Source organism: Salminus brasiliensis, chromosome 11 (genome assembly GCF_030463535.1).
Source record: "Salminus brasiliensis chromosome 11, fSalBra1.hap2, whole genome shotgun sequence".
NCBI lineage: Eukaryota > Metazoa > Chordata > Actinopteri > Characiformes > Bryconidae > Salminus > Salminus brasiliensis.
In genome coordinates this window covers 17,747,248-17,773,541 of record NC_132888.1, presented here as the reverse complement: position 1 = coordinate 17,773,541, position 26,294 = coordinate 17,747,248, and the positions used below count along the sequence as shown (strand labels likewise).

At 41.7% G+C, this 26,294-nt stretch overlaps 1 protein-coding gene across 2 annotated transcripts in view; it reads left to right on the top strand.

Moving 5' to 3' along the window:
• Nucleotides 1-26,294, top strand: part of sez6b (seizure related 6 homolog b) — a 251,581-nt gene that overhangs the window by 214,223 nt on the left and 11,064 nt on the right. For both annotated transcript variants that reach the window (XM_072692028.1, XM_072692027.1), the window contains exons 6-11: nucleotides 263-431; nucleotides 1,215-1,381; nucleotides 5,805-5,999; nucleotides 8,350-8,488; nucleotides 21,311-21,507; nucleotides 23,929-24,123. In XM_072692028.1, the coding sequence (XP_072548129.1) occupies nucleotides 263-431; nucleotides 1,215-1,381; nucleotides 5,805-5,999; nucleotides 8,350-8,488; nucleotides 21,311-21,507; nucleotides 23,929-24,123 (1,062 nt within the window). The remainder of the gene's footprint in view (nucleotides 1-262; nucleotides 432-1,214; nucleotides 1,382-5,804; nucleotides 6,000-8,349; nucleotides 8,489-21,310; nucleotides 21,508-23,928; nucleotides 24,124-26,294) is intronic.

Sequence of the window (26,294 nt, the reverse complement as noted above, 5' to 3'; positions counted from 1 at the left end):
TGGCTTGTTTTACAGCTCTGTTTCACTTACTGTATTTCTGCATTTTAAGGAGGACACAACAGGTTCACGATATGTCACCTCCATGTACTGTTGTCTCATTATTCATCTATGCTAAGATAAATAGTTTTCCATTCTAGGGTCTGAAATACTTCCAGTGATAATGTCAGCATCATTTATCATGACATCATTATCATATAAGATTGCTTGTTTTTGTTAAGCATCCAGTCATCTCTGCCCCTCTGTGCCCCTCTCCTCTCTCCAGCGGCCTGTGGTGGAGTTGTAAAGAACGCAACTCTTGGACGTATCATGTCCCCTGGTTTTCCTAGCAACTACAGCAACAACCTGACCTGCCACTGGGTGCTGGAGGCTGTGGAGGGCCAGCGACTTCATGTACACTTTGAGAAGGTGGCCCTTGCCGAGGACGATGACAGGTAAAGAATGAGCTATTGTGCTCTGACATACGCACAAATGTATGTTTATACAACATCAGAACTCGGTTCTGGGTTCTTTTATATGTTCTAGGTGTTTATATACTCTATATGTACCGACATGTAAGCTACAAGAATGTTCTAAGCACAACCCTAAACCAAACTGTAACCTCAGCAATTTGCCCAGTTGGTTAAAAAAAACAAAAAAAACAAATGAAGCTTTTGTAACACCCCCGCACACACACACATAGACAAACACACACTGTGACATACCGATTGTCCCTCAGATGTTCCAACAATCAGAGTGTTTTTACAGAAGCTGTCTATAGTGCTGACACACTTCATGCCATCAGAGTCTTCTTGAAGATACAGCAATGAAAGAGGCATCTGTGAGGCGCTTTGTGTTGTGTGTGTGTGTGTGCGCGTGTGCATGAGTTTCCGAGATCATACACTTCTGCTCTTTTAAAATAATTTAGAATAATCAAATTCCCTGCTGGTAATGCAGACAAAGTGATTAGAGGCCAGTCTGGGGCTTCAGGAAGGGGATTAAGTTATTTTTATTAGCAGGATCCGCCGTTTCTGCAGGCTACGCTAACAAATGGACTTTTAATGAGGTCACTTGCTGCTCAGCTATTCAGAATGGTATCAGGCAATTATCATGCGAACTGCTGAAAGACAGGCCCAGAACTCAGAGCAGCAGTGTTATATATCTGCAGACCGACTGGATAGCTTTGTTTTTCTTAGACGTTTCCAGAGAAATGCAGTGTGTTCTGTTGTTGTCCACAGGCTACTGATCAAAAATGGAAACAACATAGACTCTGCGACGCTCTACGATTCATATGAAGTGGAATATTTACCCAACGAGGGCATTGTCAGCTCCTCCAGACATCTCTTCATCGAGTTCACCACTGACGGCTCAGGCACCAACACAGGAGCAGCCATCAGATATGAAGGTACAGATTCAGCCTTAGTTCTAGCCGGGGGAGTCATGCATCCAGTTTTCAAGCTTCACAACTTTAGGTGATATTAACTTAACTGTAGTATTCATTCTATTCTCAAATTCTTACAGTCCGTTTTCTTTAAAGCAGAGCATAGATGGACTAAGACAAAAGAAAGTTAAACTTCAGATATCTAATTGTCTAGTTCTACCTTGTGTGTGTAGTTCACTAGATAACTATAGAGATTGACATCTACATTCACGTTAATCACACACTTTAGCCTCAAAGCTAAGGTAGTAATTAATGTTTAGTAATTAGCTCAATTAGCTAATTCTATGGAGTCTATACAATGAATATATAAAAATAAATAAAAGTAGTTTCATTATTTCTTTACTATTACTATGTCTTAACCAGTTGGTAGTCACAGAAGTTAAATTGTATTAAATATCTATCAAATATATCAGTATTTATAAACACAACAGTCCTGCTTGACCACAGAGATCCAGAGTTCCACAATGGTTTTCCTAAACATTAGGAATTTAGGATTTAAATCTGGGATTAAGCACAATGACCAATTACAAAAGTAGTGACATAAGGGGTCTGTAAAGATTCTGTAAAGAAGTGTCAATAAAAGGGATCAAATGAGGAATTGGTGGTATAGGAGATCCAATGAATAAGTAGTGAGATAAGGGATCCAATAAAGAGGTAGCGTTAATTGAGATCCAGGAATCAAGATGTGATATAAGAGATCCAGTAAATAAGTGAGGATATAAAGGATCCAGTAAATAAGTAGCATTATAAGGGATCCAGGAACTTGAAGTTGTGATATAAGGGATTTGTTAAAAATAGCAATATAAGGGATCCAACGAAATGCCAATATCAGAGATCCAGTGAAGAAGTAGTAAGATGAAGGATCCAATAAAGAGGTAGTCATCAGAGATTCAGAAATCAAGTTGTGATATAAGAGATCCAGTAAGTGGGGATATAAGTGGGGATATAAAGGATTCAGTAAATGTGTAGCGTTATAAGGCATCCAGGAACTAAGTTGCGATGTAAGGGATTAATTAAAAAATAGCAATATAATGGATCCAAGTGGCGATATAAGAGATCCAGTGAAGACGTAGTGATATATGTGATCAAATAAATAAGTAATGATATAATGGATCCAGTAAATAAGTGGTAATATAAGGGCTCCAATAAAGAAGTATTGATTAAAGGGATCCGGTAAAGTAAAGAAGCAACAATATAAGGGATCCAGTGGAAAAAGTAGTGACATAAGTGATCCGGTGAAGCAGTGATATAAGAGATCCAATAGGGTAGTTATATCTCTAAATTGTCTATCTCCCGTGTTGCTAGCTACTTACGTAGGCAGCGTGGCAGCACTCCGCTGTGTTGGTCTGAATAAGCTATGTGGTTAGAGAGGTGATTGTATGTAGGAGGCTCAGGACTTTTCTTTGCTCTAGAGCCCTCAGAGGCAGTGATTGCCCCTGCTGAAAGAGTGAAACTGCTGATTGCTCTCTGTTGCTTTATCTCAGACGCCTCTGTCCTCGTCTGAGGGCCGCAGGCGACTTAGCCTGACGACCAAGAAGACATGATTCCGTAGCGCAGATTGACCGAACCCGCCATCCGTCCCTATCATTTTCCCCTTTCTTACATTGGCTGGCTGTCTAGAAGGTCTGGTGGAGCAAAAAAAGCCCCATGAAGAGCCTCAGGGAGACTGCAGGCTGTTCCGTTTCACAGCACATACCACTCGCTGTCATCTCTCTTTAAACACACCCAAGGTTTCTGCCTCAAATGGGGTTTTACTAGGAACAAATGAGATGAAAATTGAATGAAGCAGCTGAACACAATCCACCAGGGTCATTACAGGCTGCTTTTGACTCGCAGCTGAAAGCAGTGTTTACAGTCATTTTATTCCTTGAATATGTACAGGGGACGCGCTGCCCACCGTAGTAGCAGAATCATTATCCAATCAGAGGGGTCTAATCTTGTTTGCTGCGGCACAATCGGATTACACTATCGGGGCTCGGCTAATGCTCCTCTGCAGCGACCTTTAACAATGCCAAGTCAAATAAAGGCTAAATAAATAAAAGCAGCGTGCCACAAACGATGGCTGCGGCAGGTGCAGTGATACATGTGCAGTCTCCTCATGCTCCAGGAATGTTTGGTTGCATACCAGCCAGAGCGTAACAGGTATGCCATTCTCAGTGAAATGGTCAGATTTCTTGTCATTTAGCAGTAATTAGCCAAAAGGTTTGGCATTTTTCACAGGTAAATAAATGTTTGGGCTATAGCTGTAGATACAAAAAAGGTGTGTCTCTCTGAAATATTATTTTTCCAGTGTCACAGCCCACCTTAATCAAACATGGGTCCCATCTAAGCCCTGTATGCAGTGTACAACCAAGGTGGGGCTTTTCTTTAACCCCTCCTGGTCCCATCACTAACCCTTTTGGGCATCCATATGTGGGGCCAACATGGAACCTGAGGACCAAACATTCTGGTTCCCAGTTGGGCTACCTATACAGGCCCCACATGGAAATTCTATCTGGGGACTATTAGAGAGCAAGGCCTTCAGTGTCTGTCAAAAAAAATGAGAAAAAATCTTTACAACCTTTTAAATGTTTTAGCGCCCCAATGGGATTCTGGTTGTGTTAGCATTAAGCTAACAGCATTGTAAAAAGTGTTAGGCCATTGTAGATTAAATGGGGACTTTTCAAGCATGGGAAATGCATTCTTTGTTTAACTTGAAGCTTTTAATAAACATATAAACATACATATTACCTTTAATAGAGCAGTTCAGAGTTTAGAGTGGCATAGAGCTTCTGCTGCTGTTCACCCTTTCTATTATCTGACTGAATCCTGATTAGGCTGCTGTTTTAGAAGGCTAGAAAAAAAAGCCATGGCGAACCTTTTCTACATTTACTAACATTACAAATGATCATTTTGTCCTTTCTGTATAAAGTTACCAGTTTGGACACTGTATCCTTAAGATCCAGAGTATACACTTAATGGGACTAGACACAGGATTAATTTTTGCCCCCTTCATGCATCTAGACCTCAAATGATTATGATATGATATATATTACTATACCAATCTTAGCCGCCTCTGCCAAAGGCTTTTAAATGATAGCACTCTGATAGTTTGGTCATATGAAAGGAAATATCAGCGGCTGATGAAAATTAATCAATTCCACTTCTTGTGGTGTTGAACGGAGCAGAGGCTGAATAATGCATGTGGAAAGGGTGGCGGCTGCTGAGATTGTACGACTGTGCTGTAATTGGTGGAATCACCTGCATGTGCTACGGAGAGTGCTGGGCTGAATGCTAAGCATGGTGGTGGACCTGCAGAACGGGGAATCCTCTAATCCAGCAAGCGATTGAACAAGGCTGGACCAGGAGGCGTATCAAGGCCAGAGTCTGCCTGTGGTGCCTGAACATCCTCATTTAATCTCCTGCTCCGCAATTCCAGCCAAGCACAGCAGCCAGTTACACATCAGCCAGAGTTATGTGAGCTTGTTCATTCAGAATTATATACATGGCCTGGACATCTCTGTCCTTTTGCAGTAGGAAGTGGTCAGAAGCAGTCATTGACAGTGATTTAGGGTGATTAACTAACAGTCCGCTTCCTGCGGGTGAATGAAAATCTTTTTTTTTTGGTCAATTTCATACCAAATATAGTCATTTCCAATTCTGACCCACTTGTAAGACTAGCAGTGAAAGCTAGTCTTCAGAGGGAAAGCTAGCATGAGCTTTTTCCGTTACGTGAGGCTTCTTTTTGATCTACTGCTACTGCAATGCATCATTAGACAGCTGGGGGCTTGGAAGAAAGTGCTACCTCGCCATTTGTTTTTACGTCAGCTAACATACACTTACACTGGCTGTTATTGCTATGGGTAAGGACCATCCTACCCACCCTCAGAGAGCGAGGCCATTTATGTTCTATGGGACTCATGCCTACGGATGGCTGTGATATCACCAGAGTTTAAGCCTGTGATCTACTGATTATATGGCCAGCACTTAGACACCTGTGCCACTCTGGAGCCCATAATTGTACATTTAATTGCATATTCACAAATATAGTGATTTAGGCAACAAATCACATTTACATTCATTCATTCTGAGCTTTAAATCTACACTTTAGTGTCAGAAAATGCAATAAAATTCCAGTTATAATAAAATAGTCCTATCTATGAACACTTTTGTTCTTGCTCTAATGTGAAATTTAATCTATAATAATATTCATAACCTGCAGGCCAAACAATCTGAATCAGTTGCATTTTGTCAGGGATGTTACTACCGTCTGACATAGCAAAAATAAATGAAACATAATTTTTAAATATAATGAATAAAAGTATAATGCATGTATACAATGGATAGTAAAAATGTATGTGTGTGTGTGTGTGTGTGTGTGTGTCTGTGTCCCTGTGTGTGTCCACAGCTTTTGCACCGGGCCATTGCTACGAGCCATTTGTGAAGTATGGAAATTTCACCAGCAGTGACAGCAACTATGCTGTGGGGACAGTGGTGGAGTTCAGCTGTGACCCCGGATACACTCTGGAGCAGGGTTCTGTCATCATCGAATGTATGGACCCCCACAACCCACAGTGGAATGAGACTGAACCTGCCTGCAGAGGTGCGTATGGCTGTGGATGTATCTAAATCTTTGTCCATATCAAAACTTTTTTTAGCCACCTCTCTGCCCTCCACTGCTTAAATGTTTCCTGTGCCACTGGATGCAACACAAACCTAAAGCATGAACGATTCACCACCATGCTAAACATTTGGAGAGATGTTCTCGCTATGGAATTCTGCACCTTTTGTTGACATTGTACACTTTAGTTGCGATAAGATATTCTGCTTCTACTTCCTACCAGCAACTTTAGCTGTTTGCTATCTGGCTTTGGTTTATGGATTTATATCTCTATCCCATTTTAGATTTCTTCTTAGTGATAACACATTTTACGAAATAATGTCAATTAAATAAAATATAGAATGTAAAACAAGTAATTGCATAAATATTCACCTCCTTTAAAGTGACTGACCTAATTCAACAGAGGTCCAGGCAGTTGGTGGTATGGGTGTCTTGGTGGCCTCCCTCAGTAGTCTCCACTTAGTTTGTCTACACGTGTCATATCCCTTCCAGACGTCCATTCTCGGTACATCCTTAATGTGGCATCTCTAGAACATCCCACAGACTTTCCCACAGGTTTCTGAGATGCTACCACCCTTCACCCGGTACCCTATTACCATGCCCTTTTGGACATCAGTCAAATTGTGTCCTTTACCTATAACACTTGTTTTGTTTTGCACTCTGCTACAACTGACTGGTGTGCTCGCTTATTTACACATGCAACAAACACTGTCATGGGGCATCTGTGACGTCCCGGGTCAAGTTCATTCCAAACCAGGAGTGGTCATAATATTTGAATATGACTGTCAGAGTGGGCGAGTGGTGGTAGCATGTCAGAAATGATATCGATTTTTTTTTTCCAACAGCCCGCCCCCAAAAATACACAGCACTTCCACTTTAAAGAAATGTCCTCTGAAGGGCTTTGAACCAGACAATCTTGCTCTAGGACATCGCTGTAGGTGACAAATATGCATAGTTAGAACACATGGTTGCATTTCTTATTTTAGTCAGAATGCCGCTTACCACACATTCCCCAGAAGCTCCATTCTCATGGACCTAAAACAGTGTTTTTGTGTGTAAGAGGAGGCAAAAGACAGAATGAAGCACTTTTTAGCTTTAGAAAATGTCCACATAGGCGTACATGTGGATGAGGTGGGTGAGTGTGAGTAGGCTATACATTGTAGTAACACGATTCTGTCCTTCTTCTTGAGAATTGACATAGTGGTGTCTTTATTTCCTCAGTAATAAGTAGCTGGCAGTGGTTGGCTAGGTGTGGTAATGAGTGAAGCAGAAGCCTTTTTAGTGCCATTACTGCATAATCCACTTCAGCCCCTGTCACCTGCACGGCCCCCCTCAGCACTTAGCCACAGCTACAGGCCTAATGCAGCACTAAAAGCATTTATCCATGAATGCTAGAGCCTGCACTCTGAGAGCTTGAGAGAATACCGTAAACACTGAGTTCACACTCTCTCACACATACACACAAACACATACTGCACACACTGCCATCTTATCTGGCCCTGTGCTCGAGTGCATTGCTCGAGCTCCACAATGGAATTTGGATTGAAAGGATTTAATCGCAAAGGCTGCAGCAGAGGGTCAAGACAAGCACTTTTTTTTTGACCGTTTTAGAATGCGCTTCCACTCTGCTAAGCCAGTTCACTGAGGCGGGGAGGTGGAAGCAGAGCTGTTTGTGAATCCATGTCAGGACAATTTTAGGGCCTTCTTTCCTTTTTGTACCTCAGCCTGATTATTTCAGACCTTCATTTTCCACACTGTCCAGACCCAGACTCACCCTGGATGCAGCTAGAGGACTATAAAGTGCCTTAACCTTTTGAATAGAAGCATCTAAACACTATGCATTTGTGCATAATTTAAATGTGTTTAAATGAGTCTGAGCTAGAACAGCCCAGTGTGTGTGAAATACTGCCTTCCAATTCAGGTAGTAACAATGTAGTACAAATTGTTATTTTATATTTCAGTGAAGCCCAGAAGGAGCCTTGTTTGGCATGCCTGGGTTATGTTTCAGATTTTTGTTATTTTAATTATGATTGTGATCTGCTTTCATACTTAAGGGTTATACCTAAGGGTTGGAGTTTTGTTTGTACCAACAAATCTAAACCAATATTATCAGCTACCTAACAAAGCCTATCGCATAATCTCATCTGGAGCCTGCAGAGTTGGACAGGATTCTTACAGCATTCAATAAAGCAAATAGTAATTGTGTTTATGGTCTTAGTTACACATTGCAAGCCTTGCTGATATCACTTCAGGGGCCAGCAACACATTAATCAACAACATTTTGTGCAGCCCTGTGTGTCATTGTGATATTTGTATGTGTGGTGTATTGCAGCGGTGTGCAGTGGGGAAATCACTGACTCTGCTGGAGTTGTGTTGTCTCCAAACTGGCCGGAAGCCTACGATAAGGGCCAGGACTGCATCTGGGGCATCCATGTGGAGGAGGACAAGCGGATCATGCTGGACATCCAAGTGTACGTAAATCACCCTGTCCACACTGGCCGTGTTTCTCATGGTCATTTTTACAAGAGTCTTTTATATCTGAGGAGGCTCTTTCATGTACCTCTTGTATATACATTTTCTGTCAGTATATTATGGGGTAAAGTGTAGAGTACTGTATATTATATATAAGTTTCACAAAAAGAATCTTTCTAAAGTTGCCTTGTGGTAGTGTTTTTTTCTCCACTGTTTTCATGGCTCATTTGCCATTTCTAGGTCTCCCAGTCAGCACAATATATACATTACAATAATGTATAAACAACCGATACACTACACTGTACAGTAATATAAAACAGTCCAGTCTTTGCAGATTTGTTTTTCCCTGTCCTTACATTTGTTATCTTACTGAAATTGATCACCCATGCAAAGATAATGCTTCAGAGAACAGGGTGAAGAGTAAAGAAGAGCGAAGTAACTACAGTTTATAATGGCAAAGCAGGAGGCATTTTGTAAAATGGTATTAAGGTGTGTTAGTTACATTCCTACAAATGGTGCTTTGCATAGGCCTACAATTCTCAACATCTGGTATGTTTCCAGGACAAAGCCTTTGTTTGTTTTCATGACTGTTTGTATGAAGCGTATTGATGACTTTGCTTAGTGCAAGGAAATGTTTACCAGTCAAAAAACTAAAATTCTGCAGAATTTATTTGGTAACATGTAAACAAAGTCATTCAGAGTGGTTTCATTCTAGAGAATGCTGCTAAGTCAAAATTGTTCACATTGATGGTGAGAACCAGACATTTAATTCCTCTAAAAGCTACTTCACAGAAAGCTATTATACAAAATGGGTACAAACATGTTGCTTGATGGCTGATTAATTGTTTTAAAGTAATTTTGGGAAGGTTTTGGGCTGAAAACATATTTTTCAAATCCAAATGGAGCGGTACATGCAGGACGTTATAAGGCAAAATTATAGGCAGCATCTCATAAGTTTTACCACTGTATTAACACTATATTACAAATTGTTGCTGTCTCTCAGAACCTTGTATCTCTATTTGGCTTGTTTTTACTTTTGTACATCTTTTTGAATTGTGTCAAAATGTTATAATGTATATACTTTTTGTGAGCATTTGTTAGACGCCCCACTGGTGAAATATAACTAGGTCATTGTCAAGGCTTAGCAAGGCATGGGAACAAGATCCTAAGTCGTGGCCACAACATATTAAGGCATGGAAACAAAAGCGACTTAAAATCTTGTTCCCATGCCTTATTAAGCCATGGTCATGACTTCAGATCTTGTTCCCATGCCTTAAAAAACAATGGCCATTACTTTATGTCTTGTTCCCAAGCCTTACTAAGCCATGGTCATGACATTTTGTCTTGTTCCCAAGCCTTACTAAGCCATGGTCATGACTTAAGATCTCGTTCCCAAGCCTTAATAAGCCATGGCCTTGACTTCGGATCTCATTCTTAAGCCTTACTAAGCCATGGCCATTACTTTATGCCTCGTTCCCAAGCCTTACTAAGTCAAGGCCTTGACTTTGGATGTCGTTCCTAAGCCTTACTAAGCCATGGCCTTGACTTCGGATCTCATTCCCAAGCCTTACTAAGCCATCGCCATGACTTTATGTCTTGTTCCCAAGCCTTACTAAGCTATGGTCATGACTTAAGATCTCGTTCCCAAGCCTTACCAAGCCATGGCCTTGACTTCGGATCTCATTCCCAAGCCTTACTAAGTCAAGGCCTTGACTTCGGATGTCGTTCCCAAGCCTTACTAAGCCATGGCCATGACTTGTTATCTCGTTCCCACGTCTTAGTAAGCTGTGGCCACTACTTAGTTTTATCTATGTGGGACGCTCCAGACTTTTTACAAGGTTTTTGCATAACATTAGCAATGTACAACATTGTAAATTGTTTTGGATAGTAACTAAAATGTTTATGTTAGTGTTGCACACATTGTGACCCCTAGTTCCAGTCACCACCACTGTAAAAGACACTTGGAAATAAGGTAGTACTCTACTACACATAAAAACATATACAGCATGTGGTGGTTGGAGTGTGAAAGCTTTTGTACCTCTTTCCTAATGGCGGTTAACAGTTTGTAGCCAGATGGTGGATGACATCACATATTGTTAGAGCAGCAGTCCTCATAGATACTCACTCTGTGCTAACCAAAGGAGCTTTGTGCCAAGCCCACACTTACTGAGCGTCTCTGCATGGGCCTTTTTGCTCTTCACCTCTCTAACTCCAACCTCTGGCTGGACACTATGACTAACACAGCATCTGCTTTCTTCTCTACAGACAGTAAGTCTATATATGGATCCGTTACTGGAGGCTTTTCTGTGATTGTCTCTGCAGGGACCCTTTTACTGTTCTGCAGACTGACCTCTCCTGTGCCAAAACTTCTCCCTAGACAATATGACTAATTTAGCATCTGCTTTCTTCTATAGCTGTCTAGAAATGCTGGTGTGAATCAGCTGCAGTGTGGCTTTATCAAGCCTTGCTATCAGAACTCATTGATGTTGCACTTCATTTGTCAGTATCAGTTGGTTTTTTAAGCCACCGCTTGGTTCAGTCTTTGCTTCTATGACTGAGATTGCAGTGCTGTTGCGTACTGGCCAACCCTTTGCCTTTCCAGCTCAAATGAAATGAGTACAATACAGCCCAGAGCATGCTTTGAGATGAATGTCTCAAGGGGGCTCATTTCAAGGCCTTGACCACCCTCTTTGAGATTTTCCCTCTAACTCTGTACATAACTGCATTATTGCACTTGCCCACAGATTCTTCTTCAGGCCGAAGTGTCTGTTCACTGTGCCGGTTCTCCAAAATAAGGTCAAGCCACATTTTTTTGTGTTCTTAAGCTGGCATTTTAACAAGAATAGAAAGGTATAGAATATGTCATACCTGTGTTTAATTAATAAGTTTATCCCACAGTGGCAAAAATATAATTTAACCTCATCAAAAATGTTAGCATGCAATTCATTATCTGTGTAACTATACTAGGTAATTTTTGCTTAGCTAAGTTTAGCCATTGCTTATTGACCAGCCATTAATTGTAACTGAACATCCTGGCCAGTTTAATTTCAGTCCTGCCTACAAACCAAGTGTAATACACATTTAATACACTTAAAAAGCAAAAAGGGTTCTATATTGTCACTGTTACAAAAAAATTTTGTATCGCCAACATGACAACATGAACGATCCTTAACTCTCTTAACGTTTAAATTTAAGATATGTTACATCATCAATATTTAAACACATTTACATTTATGGCATTTAGCAGACGCTCTTATCCAGAGCGACTTACAAGGTTACTTGTATTATAGGGGTGGGCCAATGTAGTGTTAGGAGTCTTGCCCAGGGACTCTTATTGGTGTAGCGCAGCATAGTCACCCAGACCGGGAATCGAACGCTGGTCTCCCACATGGTGTTGTTGTAACGCAATGGTAGGTGGTGGTGTTATCTGTTGCGCCACACCAACCACTGCGCCACACCAACTTCATGTCCCATTTAGATGGGAAGTAGTGTAGGATAGCTACCTAAGCTATCCCTGTTGTCAGGTGATTGCACACACAAATCCTGCCAGTGCAGGGAGTCCAAGAGGACATCACTGGTTCTACTAAATTGGATGTACTGGTGTGATAAGAAATGGACTCCTGTTTTGCACATTGTGAAAATGTCATGTCTCGTATCTTTTTTTTTGCCATATTGCCCATCCCTGCTCACTTGTTGTCTTGAACAAGGAGCCGAAATGTCTTTGTTTGAAATAGACAGAGAATTTTTACTTCATACATAACCTGTTCGCATACACGAGAAGCTATGAGCAACTTCTTCTAAAGGCCAAAGAAGAAGAAAAAACGATGGGGATGAAAGAACATTTTGCACATCAATTGCACACATAAGTAGCAGCACACAAAGGTTAATAATAAACTCCACAGACAGCCAATTATTTCATTGTTTTTGTTTTTTTTTGTAGTTCATGATGGTGGAATCAATTATATAGAGCAGGGGAGCGAGTGTCGAGTGTGATTGCTCTGTCAGGTGAGGCTCCCCAACACAAGGCCCTGCTGTGTCAGCCACTGACAGATTATTCATGCATTCAATAATTTAGTTGCCTTAATTAAGATTCACTCATTTGCATATGTTTCCTCTTGCTTTCGCCTTTTTTTATGTTCCCGTGCTGTACGTTCCGTGGCTCCAGCGCTTACATTGTTTGGCTGTGTAATAAATGACATCCTGGATGTTTTGCAGTGGAAGCTGCCAGCATAATTAATTTCCCATTCATTTGTTTGGGATGGGGGATAGGAAGGGAGTGTTGCAGATAGCTCCAGCACTCATGGATGATGGCGTGGCTTCTTTGTCTGTTATCAGCACTAATCATGAGAATTTGAGGATATGGCCCTCTGGGTATTGCGGTGTTAACACTTAGGCTACTATAATGGGACCATTTTTAAGAGGAAAACAAAGGCTTCCGCCTGGACTTGCAGTTAAGAACGCAACAAAGGTAGTGAATTACAAAGAATAACTAGATGGATGATTGCTATGGTGATGCACGCTGGTTGCCATAGTGTTACTAGATGGTCGCTGTGGTGATGATAAGTAGTTGACGGCTGCTATGGTGTTGCTAAGTGGTTGCTAGGTGGTTGCTATGATGTTGCTTAGTGCTTGTGAGATGGGTGTTTTAATGTTGCAAGGTTATTGCTATGGTATTTCAAATGGTAGCTATGGTGTTGCCAGGTGGTTGCTATAGTGTTGCTAAATAGTCACTGTGGTGCTGCTAGGCGGTTGCTATTGTGTTGCTCAGTGGTTTTGGTAGTTGCTATGGCATTGCTTGATGCTTGATAAGGTATCCCAGGTGGTTGCTGTTTTGTTACTAATTTGTTGCTATTGTGATGTTAGTTGGTTGCTGCTGTGTTACACAGTTACTGTGGTATCCCAGGTGGTTGCTTAGGTGTTGCCAGTAGCTGTGATCCATTTGTTTTCTACAGGGAAAATAAAGGCTTCAAGAAGGGCGATGGATGTAAACATAAAGGACCTTACCTTTTATTATCTGTGCTTGTTTTGTTCTGCACAGGAAGTTCATACTGAGTCATAGAGATAACCACTTAATCCACTTAAATCGTAAAGTGAAGACTATTATTATAGCTGTTTAGTTTGCCAGAGTTTGTGGAGTGCAACAGGGATCGATTTTAGGACCAATGAACATGGGGTAAGTATAATGATAATAAACTGTGAGCCTACATACAGGGTTTAAAGGGTTTAATGGGGTTAAACAGTGTCTCCATAACTCCTCGTTTCATATCTCTCTCTTTAAAGGATCTATTACACCCTGTGCTGTTGTAACGCATTACACGGGCGACTGAAGGCATTTTGGGATAGTAAGCAAGCACTGAGGAGGGAGTAGAGAGTTCAGTACAGATGGACTGGTTCAGCTCTAGCCTGGGTCACTTTGCCTCAACATGCTGCACAGCATCACCCCCCCACCCCCCCCCCCCCTTTACATCTTCAAATGACCAAATTAGTCAAACGGCATATGGGACATTATCAGTCGGGCGCGGCAAATGACAAGTATGGATGGGCAGAAGTGAGCGAGGAGGGTGTCCGCCACAGCTGTTCATCCGAGAAAAGCATGCATGAGAGAGAGAGAGAGAGATGTGGGCTAATGATGAATATATGAAAATTCACTCAGCAATTCCAACTATGAAGCTAGTTTTCTCAACTTGCTCTTACATTTGCTTTTTTATCAAATGCTCATGTTCAGAGCGACTTACAGGGGTCTTGCTTAAGGACTCTTATTAGGGTAGAGAGATAAGCAAACACTATATTGAGCCCAGGTGAAAAAAAATACAACAAAGGAGCTGTAACACGCTGTAATCAGAAGAAAATGCTAAAGCTGAACGAGAATAACTTATACACTATAAACACTATAAAGATTATATTAAAAATAGATACAGAAGCATCCAGATGTCTGAGACTACTAGGCTTCTCTATTCGTTATTTTCTCATTTAATACAAGATTTTTTATAATAAAAGATACAATCAGCAGAACAATTTGAGCAATGGTTCTCCCCTTTCTTTCAGATGAAAGCTTTAAATGGAGACATAGACAGTATTCTAAAGCAAAGCATTATGTAGCCTTTGTATCGTAAAATATCAGTTTTATCAGTTATATATATATTTCTTTTTTTAGGGATATTCTGCAAACAGTTGTCACATAAATAAATTGAAGTACTTATTTCACTCCTTTCTTGGAGGTTAAGCAGTAAGTGAAGCTACTAAAAAACCCAGAAGAAAAGACAATAAAAATCTAATCTCACTGAAATGCATGGGATTTTGCACCCAAACATTTGTGGATCAGGGCTTTAACCCCACCTGCTGCATAACCCCACCTGCTTCACTGTCCTTCCTGCCCAGCTGTCAATAGGGGCTCTTAAAGCATGATTTGTATTTATGGCAGTAGTGTAAAAGTGAATTACACTCCCCACCTGTAGGGGGAGGCCAGGAGCGAAAAATGCCAATGCTGCTTTGTGTTGTTTTTTCTTGTACAAATGGTAAGTATATGAATTTAGATGAAGTAAAACATGCTCAGATGGCGTTTTACAACCCTGTTATTTTGCCACAGAAAGTAACACACTGGCTGTGGCCATAATGGATCCCTGTTCACGTTTAGGGCAGTATTAAGTATGTTGGCCATTTTGTTTCAGAATGTGTGAATTGTAAAGTAGAATTTGAATGTGATTTTGAGCCACACTTTTGTGATTTATAATAAATATAGTAGCTCTACATGAGCTGAATGTGGACCGAAACCAATGATTTATGCTCACATAAGCAAGTGATAGTTACGAGCCACTGGATGCTGTGAATTTTATCCCTTTTCCTATGTAGCTCATTAATGTGAGGTTTATATTTCTACACAACATAGCAGTCAAAGATTATTCCTTGAACAGGGCAATGCTTTTGCTCTCATTCCATTTAAGAATTCAGCTCATAAACACAGCTCAGCCACTCACACATGTTTATGTGTTATGTGTTTCTAGCACTACTTAGCGAACTCAATAGTCTCTCTTCCTATATAGCACAAACCCAATGATCCATTTTGGTCACAACAACTGATTTTCCTTTTATAGTTGTAAAAAAAATAATGAGCTCTGCTTTTATTGGCCGTTTTAGGTCACCGCAAAGGCTCACGGGAGCCGTTTAGCATAGCATAATATAGCATAGCTTTGTTTTCAGCACTGTAACTACTAAATTATAATTATTTTGGTACTAATTCTTGAGTCTTACCAGATTGTGGTTGTGTGATATGCGGTTACCTGGCTATTCACGAGTTACCCTTCCATGAACATTGACACAGGGAACAAAAAGGGTTACAGTGGGCACAATGATGTGCTGCTTTTCTCAGAAATCTGACCAAAACTATCAACACCACTACATTCTCCTGAAGTGGCCATTGCGTTTTACTGCAATGGAGCTCTTAGGCTATAATTGCTTTAGCTAGTGGGTTGGGTTTATGTTAATATTTGGTGGTGTAAATATATTGGGTCAAGATTCTTATGTAACAGTTTTGGGGTTTTGGCCGTTTTACCGCTGTTTTTGTTATGCTGGACTTCCATGTACTGAACTCTCATTATTCAACCATTCCAATATATATACAGTTTTAAACAAAATGTCCATTTGACCGAACAAAAAATTCAGTGAAGGGTGGACTTTTGCACACTACTGCATATTGGTGTGTAGAAAGGATTCTCCTGTAGCCGCAGAACTCTGGCCCCTACTGGAGCCTCATTATGCTGCTTTAAGAAGACTTTACCCTGGTAATGAGCACGTTCCCACTCCCCTCTAATCATTCATCAACACACCCCGCGCTCGCAATTACCCAAGAACATGGAGCGTAATGACAGCTGATTAATTCATTTACCGGGAAGCATGTGTGGAAGGAGGGGTTCTGATGCTGTATCCACTGAGCTGTGAGTCGGTGGGCTGAGCGGGTTGGTTTGTTGGGGGGGAGAACAGGTGACAGCTGGCACACCTGCACACTGTTCGGATCACACTCATATACACACACCACTAGCAGGCAAGCTGAGTGTAGTGGAGCGGATCACACTCCTCAGGCTTTGAGAAGAGTACACATGGCTAAGGGAGCCCCCTGCTGGATGTACTGTGCACAGCTATGCGAGCACAACTGCAACTTCTTTCTCTTTCCTTGCTCTCCCTTGTGATACCCCTCCCACCCACACACACACACACACACACTCCCCTTACCCCCTTGCTGCTTGAAGTCAAGGTGTTAAATAATATTGGAACTTAATGCCAAATGTGTTTCTGGGGAATATGTGACTTTCATTTCCAAACAAAATGTAATGTCTGTTGAAGGTTGATGACAAGCAGACATTGGGTTTTAACTTCAAGCAAATTGTCATTTTCAACAAGTCTGTCTGACATCAAATTGACATCAGATGCCCGCTGGTTCTCTATCTCTCCTTTTACTCACTCACCCGCTCCCCCCATTGTATGAGGGGCTGGGCGGACTGTTTTGGACGTCATGTGTTTTGTGTTGAGAGAGAGAGTGACTGTGTGGCACATGCACAAGTCTGTGTGTGCGCTGTCCCTCAGAGTGCCTGCTTTTGGCAGGCCAATGATAATTCAGGCCTCTCTTATCCCTGCAGACAGCAGGTCCAGACCCCGGACAATGTTTAACTTGCTAATTAAAAAAAGAAGTAAAACACAGAAACTCATTTCTCTGCTTTATTTGAGCAAGCATCATCCCTTTACCTCCTTCTGATAATGTTGACAGTGGAAATGAACATTTAACCTCTTCTGTTTGTTTAGCGCTTAGCAGAGCCGGGTCTGTCCAGCACTGCCTGCTGACGCTTGCTAAAGCTTTCATTTTCTCATCTCGACCAATCCCATCGGGTCTGAATTAAGTCCATTTTAAACAGGCGGCTTCGGTCCAAAGGCCAGCCGTAATCCTCTGCGGTTTTCATTTCACGCAGAGTTCCCCCTGCAGAGCACTGTTAGTTACACTCTGAGCCTGTGACTGATTTAACCAACACCGAAGGCACATCCTCCTATATACACTGGATAAACACATGCACACATTACAAGTATATGAACTATTTTCTGTATAGCATGAAAAACTAAATTCCTGATTTCCATTTATTTTAGATTTCTTTAATATTTTAGGCAGTATTTATTTTTCAAAAAAAAAACAAATGTTTGGGCACCCTAGCAAGAATTACAGCTTGTAAACTTGTAAGCTTTTGTAGCTACGAGTTTGTTTGGAAGATTTTTGTCCATTCTTCCTTGCAAGAGGCTTCAAGTTCTTTTTTTCTTAAGTTGTTTTAGTACTGCCAATTAACCCACCCGTTCATAATTCCGCACTAGCAATGCTCCCGACACTAGAAGGGTAAGGATTTAACACATTTCCTCCGACACATATAATGTGTACATGTGATGGGACCCACCCAGAGGGAGCACAGCCAACTGTGTGCTGATGGTCAAGTGGCATTGCTCAGGATTTGAACTCACGACTCCCGGGCCATAGTGCTAGCACATTAGACTGCTGAGCCACTCAGAGCCCCCGATTTTTGTCTAGCCATCTACTAGAGTGATGAGGGGAGAAGACGACTCTTCTGTCATATTTGTTGACTCCAAAGCAGCCTTTCTAGCAAGCCATTCTCTCTGAAAGTTCTCCTTCTCTTCCAGACCACTGTTCCTGTTACCTGTATTCTCTTTAGTGCATTACAAAACAAGTAAACCACTACCTGAAAACACTTTCTTCTTATAGCCTTTTCCTGCTTTATGTGTATCAGTTACTTTGAAATTGGTAGGCCTTTCCTAAAGATCACTGTGAACAAGTCTCAGTCCTAACAAGCTAATTAAGGCCTGAGACCTTGGTTAAGGTTATCAGAAAGACCATGTCTTGGGGTGCCCAAATTTTGGCATGTTGCTTGTTATCTATGCCATGTAACTCTTGTCTGTAGAGCAGAAATGCACATGCCTGTTGCACTTGTTGCTTGAGTATTTGATTAGGATTATTGTTTGTTTATTTATTTGCTTATTTACAGAAGGAATCATTGGGGGGTAGATTAGTCTGCATGCAAGACAGGCAGGGGGTTCTTAATGCTGCTTGCAAGTAGATCTTGAGCAAAGCCATACCTCAGACAGTCGTGCTCACCGGCTTGTGTAAATTGCAGGTGGGTGTGGGAGAAATCCTCAGCTTAGGCGGCATGACAGTTGATGGATCCTGGAGGATTGCTTTTTACCTGGAGCCCTTCAAACGCTGTAGACAGAACCTCCTCGAGCCGAATCCCTCCTTTTCTCTGCAAAGTAAATCAAATAAAATCAATCTTTGTCTTTCTTTATTGTAAATCTAGCAAATTTATATTGCCATCCCTTCTGAGATGCGGGGAAAACCAGCCTGGATTGGTGCTGTCGAGCAGCCTGAGCAAGGGGGAAAAAGAAGAAAGAAATCAGGCCATTTTGTCATGCTTTAGGCTTTCTTATTTTTAAAAGCCCCTTTATTTGAAAGAGGACATTGGCGGTGTGAGCTCGGCGTGCGAGTTTAATGCATTCTGAAGGCGTGAGGTGGCAGCTGTGCTGTGGGCCAAGTCAAGCCGAGCCTGTGTTTTTTGATTAAACAAAATGAAATTACTGCCAGCAAATAGAAAACATGATTGATTTTCTCAGCAGATACGGCGCGCAGGCTACGCAAAGCCTTGTTTAACTTTATCTCGACAAATCCAATATGAGCCGACACACTTTTCTCTCTCTCGCTTGCTCGCCCGCTCGTCCTGAGAGCAGGTGAGGGGTTCTTGTCTTCAAACACACTCAACATTTAAGCCCATCACACACATGACGGAGTGTTATGGCAGGAAAAAGCAGGCCGAAGAGAGTCGGTGCAGGGAGATACAGTGATGGCAGTGTATACAAAAAAATGTATATGTAAAGTGTGTGTTTGTGTATGTGTGGGAATACTCATGTGTGTCTCTGCAGTGAGCTTTTTGCTCAAGTCCAAAATCCGGTCTTCATTTTGCTCGAACATTGCTTTTAATGCTTGCGGAGCAAAGATGATTAATTATTCCTCTCTGCTCTGTAATGAGTTCCATCACCGGCCACTTGTGATTAATTAGGGACAAGCCCAAGAGTGTGTGCGTGTGTCACCTCACTGTTGGACTGGTTCCTATTTGCTGGCCTGCCAGGTTCTGCTCCGAGTTCCTACATGCAGAACAGTAGAGTGAGTAGATGTAAGATTGCTGCGTTATAATTGATCTATCTGTGCTCTGTTCCTTATTATCTTTTGTCATAGTAACTGTTGCTATAAAAAGGGGGGGGGTCTTTAAGGGTTCTTTAGTACTAGAACTAAGCTACCCAAAGTTTACCTTTAAAATAAAGGCCTCTTCTTTGAATTCAAACTATGCACCAGCAGGTGTACTAAATACAGCATGTAATTGCAGCCACATACCTTTTTATTCCGATGCGTGGTGACATCTGCCTGGAAAATCACAGAGATGTGGATTGGGATTACAATTATCAGACCACAGCTGAGTTCAGTGAGAAACAGAGGGTAATTAAGCCTGTAGTTTTCTCAGAGGACGAGGGGGAAAACACAGACATGGCCGATCTAGACAGAACCTTGGCCACTCTCATCTGCTAAGCTTGTCCGGTCTAATAAGTAATGTTTCTCCAGCCTCAACAGTAATTTCTGGGAGGAGCATGGATGGGTCGGATGTGATCCTTTTGTTGCTCCTAATAGCTGTTGTGGGCCATTGAAGGTAGTAAAGTTGAAGTGAACTGATCAGAGCTGATATTTTTTATTACATGACATTACTGTTCACATCTGGTCTTTACATCTGTCAGACACAAAAGGTAGAGGGATTTTGGCCACCTTTGTCAGGGCTTCAGCTGTCAGCCTCTTTAATGGCACAGCAGATCATTCAGAAGGTCATTTGTTCCCCAGACCATTCAGACAGCTTCGCTCTTCTGCTTTGCTCCATATATGCATTCCACACCAAGCACCCCCTCCTCCCCCAACCCACCCAACAAAACAAACTGACAGGAACGCATTGTCAGACATTGGATAAGACATTTGTGACCGTGGTATTGTGAAATACAGTAGCATCTGTCATTACAGCTTTAATAATTGCTGAGGTAATTGAAACTGGTTTGTCTCCACAGTTGTTGAAGCCATTCTAAATGGACAGTTTGAAGTGGCAGGTGAAATCAGGCTTTTGTCATGCTGTCTGTGCTCCTGAGATTGCTACAACCAGGTTACAGTGTGCTCTGATGCTGGCTGCTATACCGAGAGAAATTGATTTTCCAGCTATTTCTAAAGATTAGGCCGGACAGCAGAGGAACATAATGGTAACTAAGAAACTGTCGTGCTGTCGATTCATTTGCTGTCTGTGCTTTATCCCGGGCAAGAGAGACACCTAGAGAGACAGCAGAACGTGGCACTCTGGTTTACAAAAACAGCGTAAACCCAAATGGACTTTAGGGGCTGCAGAACAGGGCCTGTGTCACAAAGCAACTCTGTGTACTTTTTTTAGGAAATTCATGGATATTTTCCCCTTCAGTTATTGATTGTTTAACCCAATTTGTGTGTTAGCAATGCTGTCAGGGAGATATCTACCTTGGTAGCCACTCACTTTTTTCACAGGCCCACCCAAAATAATGTATTTCTGCCTACGTCCAATGTGTTGGATTGTTAATAGGGGGCCAATTGACCCTGGCAAAGAACAGCATATGGGAAACAGTGAAGTGCGTGTGTGTGATGGGGTGACATTTGAAGGAGTGGAGTAAGAGTAAGACCGCTGAATCCCTGAGGTTAACTGAAGGTGTTCTCCATGTGTCTGCAGTCTTCACATGGGAAAGAATGACCTGCTGACGTTCTATGACGGAGATGACCTGACAGCTAAGATACTGGGCCAGTACAGCGGCTCTCGACCGCGCTTCAAGCTCTACACATCCACAGCTGATGTCACCATCCAGTTCCAGTCTGACCCGGCCACCAACATTTACGGTTACAACAACGGCTTTGTGGTGCACTTCTTTGGTAAGAGCTTGTTAATACATTGGTTCATTCACTTTCTCTGGTTTCCTCCTGGCACACACATTTTTATTATTTATTTTTTTAATATAATGCATGTTTGTGCTTTTTCAGTGCACTGTTGCTGCTCACTCTGCTCAGTGCACTGCTCAGAAAAAAAAACTGCAGCCAGTTCATTGCCAGCATTGGAGAAACTGTTGGGCGCTCATATTAAAGGCAAAGCACATTAATTAACTGCTCATTAGAGTTATAGCTGGAACACCGTGGGGACCCTCATCTCTCCTCTCTGCCATACTCATTTATTACAGTGCTACTGCGGCTACTGTGGGCGAGAGAGAGAAAGAGAGAAGAGAGACATAGACTGCTTTTAACTCCAGCATAGTTTTCTCTGGGATGGAGAACAGCCTCGTATTCCATCGCTTTCCCGCTGGTGCCAAACTATAAAACGAGATCAGATAAGACATAATGAATTCCATGCAGAACGCGGGCGAGGAAGCAGCGGAATACAGATGGAGCAGAGAGAGAAAGCGGAATGGAACAGATTATTTTGCAGTCCCATCACACCCTGTGTGGTTGAAAAAAATGTCTGCCAGGTATTGCAGGTGCACGGGAGTTGGCCTCGCAGAGACGCAAATGATTACTAGGCGTGTTTGTACTCATTAGCCACAACCGCTGAGAGTCGTGCCTTCGCCAGCTTTGCCATGATCAGAGTGGGCACCAGCAAACCTCCTGGTAGGCATCCTTCAGCCTCATTTCATACGCTCACTGCCAATCCATTGCCATCTGATTAGCACCCTATGCAGCATCTCTAGTTTGTCAATTGGATTGTGAGAAGCACCAACTCTTAGGCCAGGAATCCAGTTAGCACAATTTTCACCTTACGTCCGATATAGTCGATCAGCCAGGATGTGTTTGGTGGGCATGTTCAGCTTTTCTAGTTTTGTACTGGAGAGGCTAATAGAGGGGACAATAGGAAGGGAGTCATTTATGTACTTCTGGAGTTTTTTGTTTCCAAATCCCTTTATTTGCTCATTGTAAATTCTAGAAAACCCCTCTATGTCATCTCTATCTCTATCTCTATGTTATCCCTATATTCCCAGAGCCTATCATTTACACATCCCCGTGTTCTCTTGTTAAAATGCTCCACGGAGGAACAACATAAGAGTGTGTTACCATGGCCCTATGTTTAAGCCCTCAACCATGTTCCCTCAAAATGAAACATAACACCTAAGCCTCCAATTTATATTTATGTACTGATACTATATTTAGTAACTAAAATTAGTGGGCTTTATTTACCAACTATTCTTAAGAAGAAAAGAATTCCATGTAGTTTTCACACAGATTCTGACATTCACCAGTGTTTTCTTATTTGGGATTTGTTCTATGTAGGAGGACGGTGGGATCCATCATTATAAGTTCTGCAGTTTAAAAACACATCATGAATCTGAACGAGGCCTGTTGTTTTTCTCACAATTGTATTTGTAACACTGCAAAACAGTAAGCAACATATGTTATTTCAGCACTGTTTTTCACAGGCCCTCCTCAAGGACCTTTCCATTCCTGTGCTAGCTTAAGGGTCCCCTTGAAGCAGTGAAGGATACTGATATACGTCAAGAGCAGAACGTACCCAGAATTCTTTCCTATTTGATGCAAAATCCATTTTTGCTGCTACATTCGGACAGAGCTTTATATAGTAAACCACTCCATCTGTTGTATATCTGCTGATACTCTCCAGAACAAATGGTTTGCATAGGAACAGTACTCTCCCGGGTTGTCTTCCTATGACCTTTGGTAAATCCAAGAAATTCATTAATTGATGTATGATGTGACAGAAGAAATGTACAGCCCTGGCAAGAAAGGTACATTACCAGTAATAAGTTGATTAGCATCACTTAATCTGGATGCCAAAGTTTAAACATTAGCACCACCTGCCTAAGAGTAGATCCCTCCGCCACAACAGATGTTAACATTTGAGATCCTTTAAGTCCTGTAAGTTGTGAGGTGGAGCCTCCATGGATTGCATTAAAGAGCCTTAGGTGCCCATGAACCTGTTGGCAGGTCACTTGGACCACTTTTAGTAGGTACTGACCACTGAATACCAGAAAAAAACAATAAGACCCGCCTGATGTTTTGGAGATGTTCTGACCTAGTCGCCAGGCCATGACAATTTGGCCCTTGTCAGAGTACCGTTTTTATTCCTTGACAGATGCCACTGTACATAAGGATAATCACTGTTTTTCACTTCACCTGCGGTGGCCCTAATGTAATGGCGGATCGATGTATGTGTGATGATTTATCTATACAGGTTTCCTGATGAGCTTCCACCATGTTATAGCTACATAGCTAAACTAAGGAAAACTAAAGAATGCCTGTACTAAACCATGAACGTATAGCTGTCTTAATGTCTATCCATGCCTGTCTTTGCAGAGGTCCCTCGTAATGACACGTGCCCAGAGCTTCCAGAAATCACTAACGGCTGGAAGACCACATCTCATCCTGAGCTTGTGCATGGTACAGTTGTCACCTATCAGTGTTACCCAGGCTTCGAGGTGGTGGGCACTGAAATGCTGATGTGCCAGTGGGACCTGACCTGGAGCGGAGACCTGCCCACCTGCGAGAGAGGTGAAACACACACACACACACACACACACTTTTTAGCCTGCATTTCCCATTAATGTTTTCTGATTACCTTATTATTACTCTTCTTTTTACCTTTATTATTTACCATTATCTGTCACACTGGAGTAACTGGGATAACAAATCAGTGAATGTTCTCCACAAGAAGGCTAGGAAAGCGCTTGTGAAATCATGGCAGACCATTAGGGGCACTAATACCTCACACAATTTAATGTACAATTTCTCAACAAGCAGCATAATGACCTAAAAAACAGACCTAAATACAGCACAAAGCATTTAGCACCATTAGTACAACAAATATTTTAGATTTTTGACCTTGATATTGTCCCTTGGGTTTACTTGGCTTAGATTGGAGTAAAATGAAACAGAGGTTTTTCTTTTGTATTAAGCAGCAAAAACATTGTAGCATGACATGTTTCATGTAATTTGACATTGCATCTGATATTGCACATCCTGCGATAGGGACTACTGCGCATATGCACATTGGGAATGCTGATGCTGAAATGATATATTGTGCAGCCTAAATTCCAATGTCTGAATATTATGAATAATTAAAAGCTCATTGCTCATTAAAAGGGTATAATTGCACTATTATGTTGTTATATTTGCATTATATCAGTGGCATAAAATTACAATCATATATAATATATATATTTTTTAAATATGTCTGGGATGATTATCATCAGAAATGTAATTATCATGACAGGCCTATAGCAGGCCCCCTAAATTTGAAACTCAAACAGACAGGAGAAAAATGCACCAAGACGTTTTTCTGCACCTTTATGTGGTGATGCCACTGTCTTTGAATCACCCACACACCTCAGGCAAATATGTGTGCAAGATGTTATTTTATAGTGTCATAAAACATACTCAACATCATCTAGTTAACTTGTGTGATATCATCATTAAAAACAGTGTTATCAGGAATTTCATTTGAAGAGTGTTTTCAAGAAACCTTCGAACCCTGTGTCATGTGGACAAGAGGCCAAAATGCTCAGGCTACGATTTAAAAAATGTCAATAAACGTGTGGACAAGGCTTTAGGAGACGACAGATTATTAAAGATATTAAATAAATTATAATATTTTTATTATTATAACAATTTGTTTTGACCATTGAAAAACTGTATTAACTCCATATGTGTCATTTCATAGCCTTAATGCTTTTACTGATATTATAAACAGTGGATAACAGTACATACAACATACCCTTCTATACATAGGTGTACCCGACCTTTTGACTGGTATCTTTTGAGTGTAGGCACACCCTCTCACACACGCATAAACACCCTTCTGCACAGCCATTGTTCCGCACAGCCATTTTCGCACTGCTCTCAACATAACATAGAGTGGCCATTGATCAGAAGCAAAGCTGTAGGCAGCAACCACATAGCCTTTTGAATTCCATTTGAGGAGTTGAATTTTACAAGGGTCTCTCCCAGAGCAGCCCAGCTCAAGGACAGTAGAGAGGGAAAGGAGAGCATCATGGGTAATGGCTCACATTTCTGCTGGGTGAGACTTCTCATCCTGCACGTACAGGTTTCCATTCACAGCCTCTCATGGTCTCTCTTGCACACCCACTCACACAGAGCGCCGCGACACCTTTTGTGCACTGCTTTGGCGAGTGTGCGTTGCAGCTCCTGTAGCTGTCCTCTGGTAAAGCCTCCAGGGGTTCCTGCAGGCACTGTGTTTCATCAAAGGCGAGCGCAGGACGGCTGCAGTACTTGTTGTTTTTTGTTATAGCCGTTGTCAGCGGCGTCCTGAGGATTAAACCTCGGCCGGCTCATTGTGCAGGCTGACGTGGACCTGTGTGCTTTGTGAGTGGGCAGGCACACTGCAGCCTGTCCTAAGCTGTCCCGATGCCAGCTTATAAAATTAATTGGGGGAGCTCTGCATGTAGCCTACATATTGGTTCTGGTGTAACAAAATTGTACTTCTAAAATGATGAAGATCAGCACGTAATGTTATTGTAAGATTTATTTCAAGTTCTTTTAGTTCTTTTGTCATCACACCAATATTCACACAGTGTAAAAGACATTAAAACCACAACCAAAAAAATAAAGGCTATAAGATATTCATGTCAGCAACATTATACATGTTATACATGTTAAATACAATGTTATACATGACAGCGCCTTAATATTTGAGGTCAGAGGTC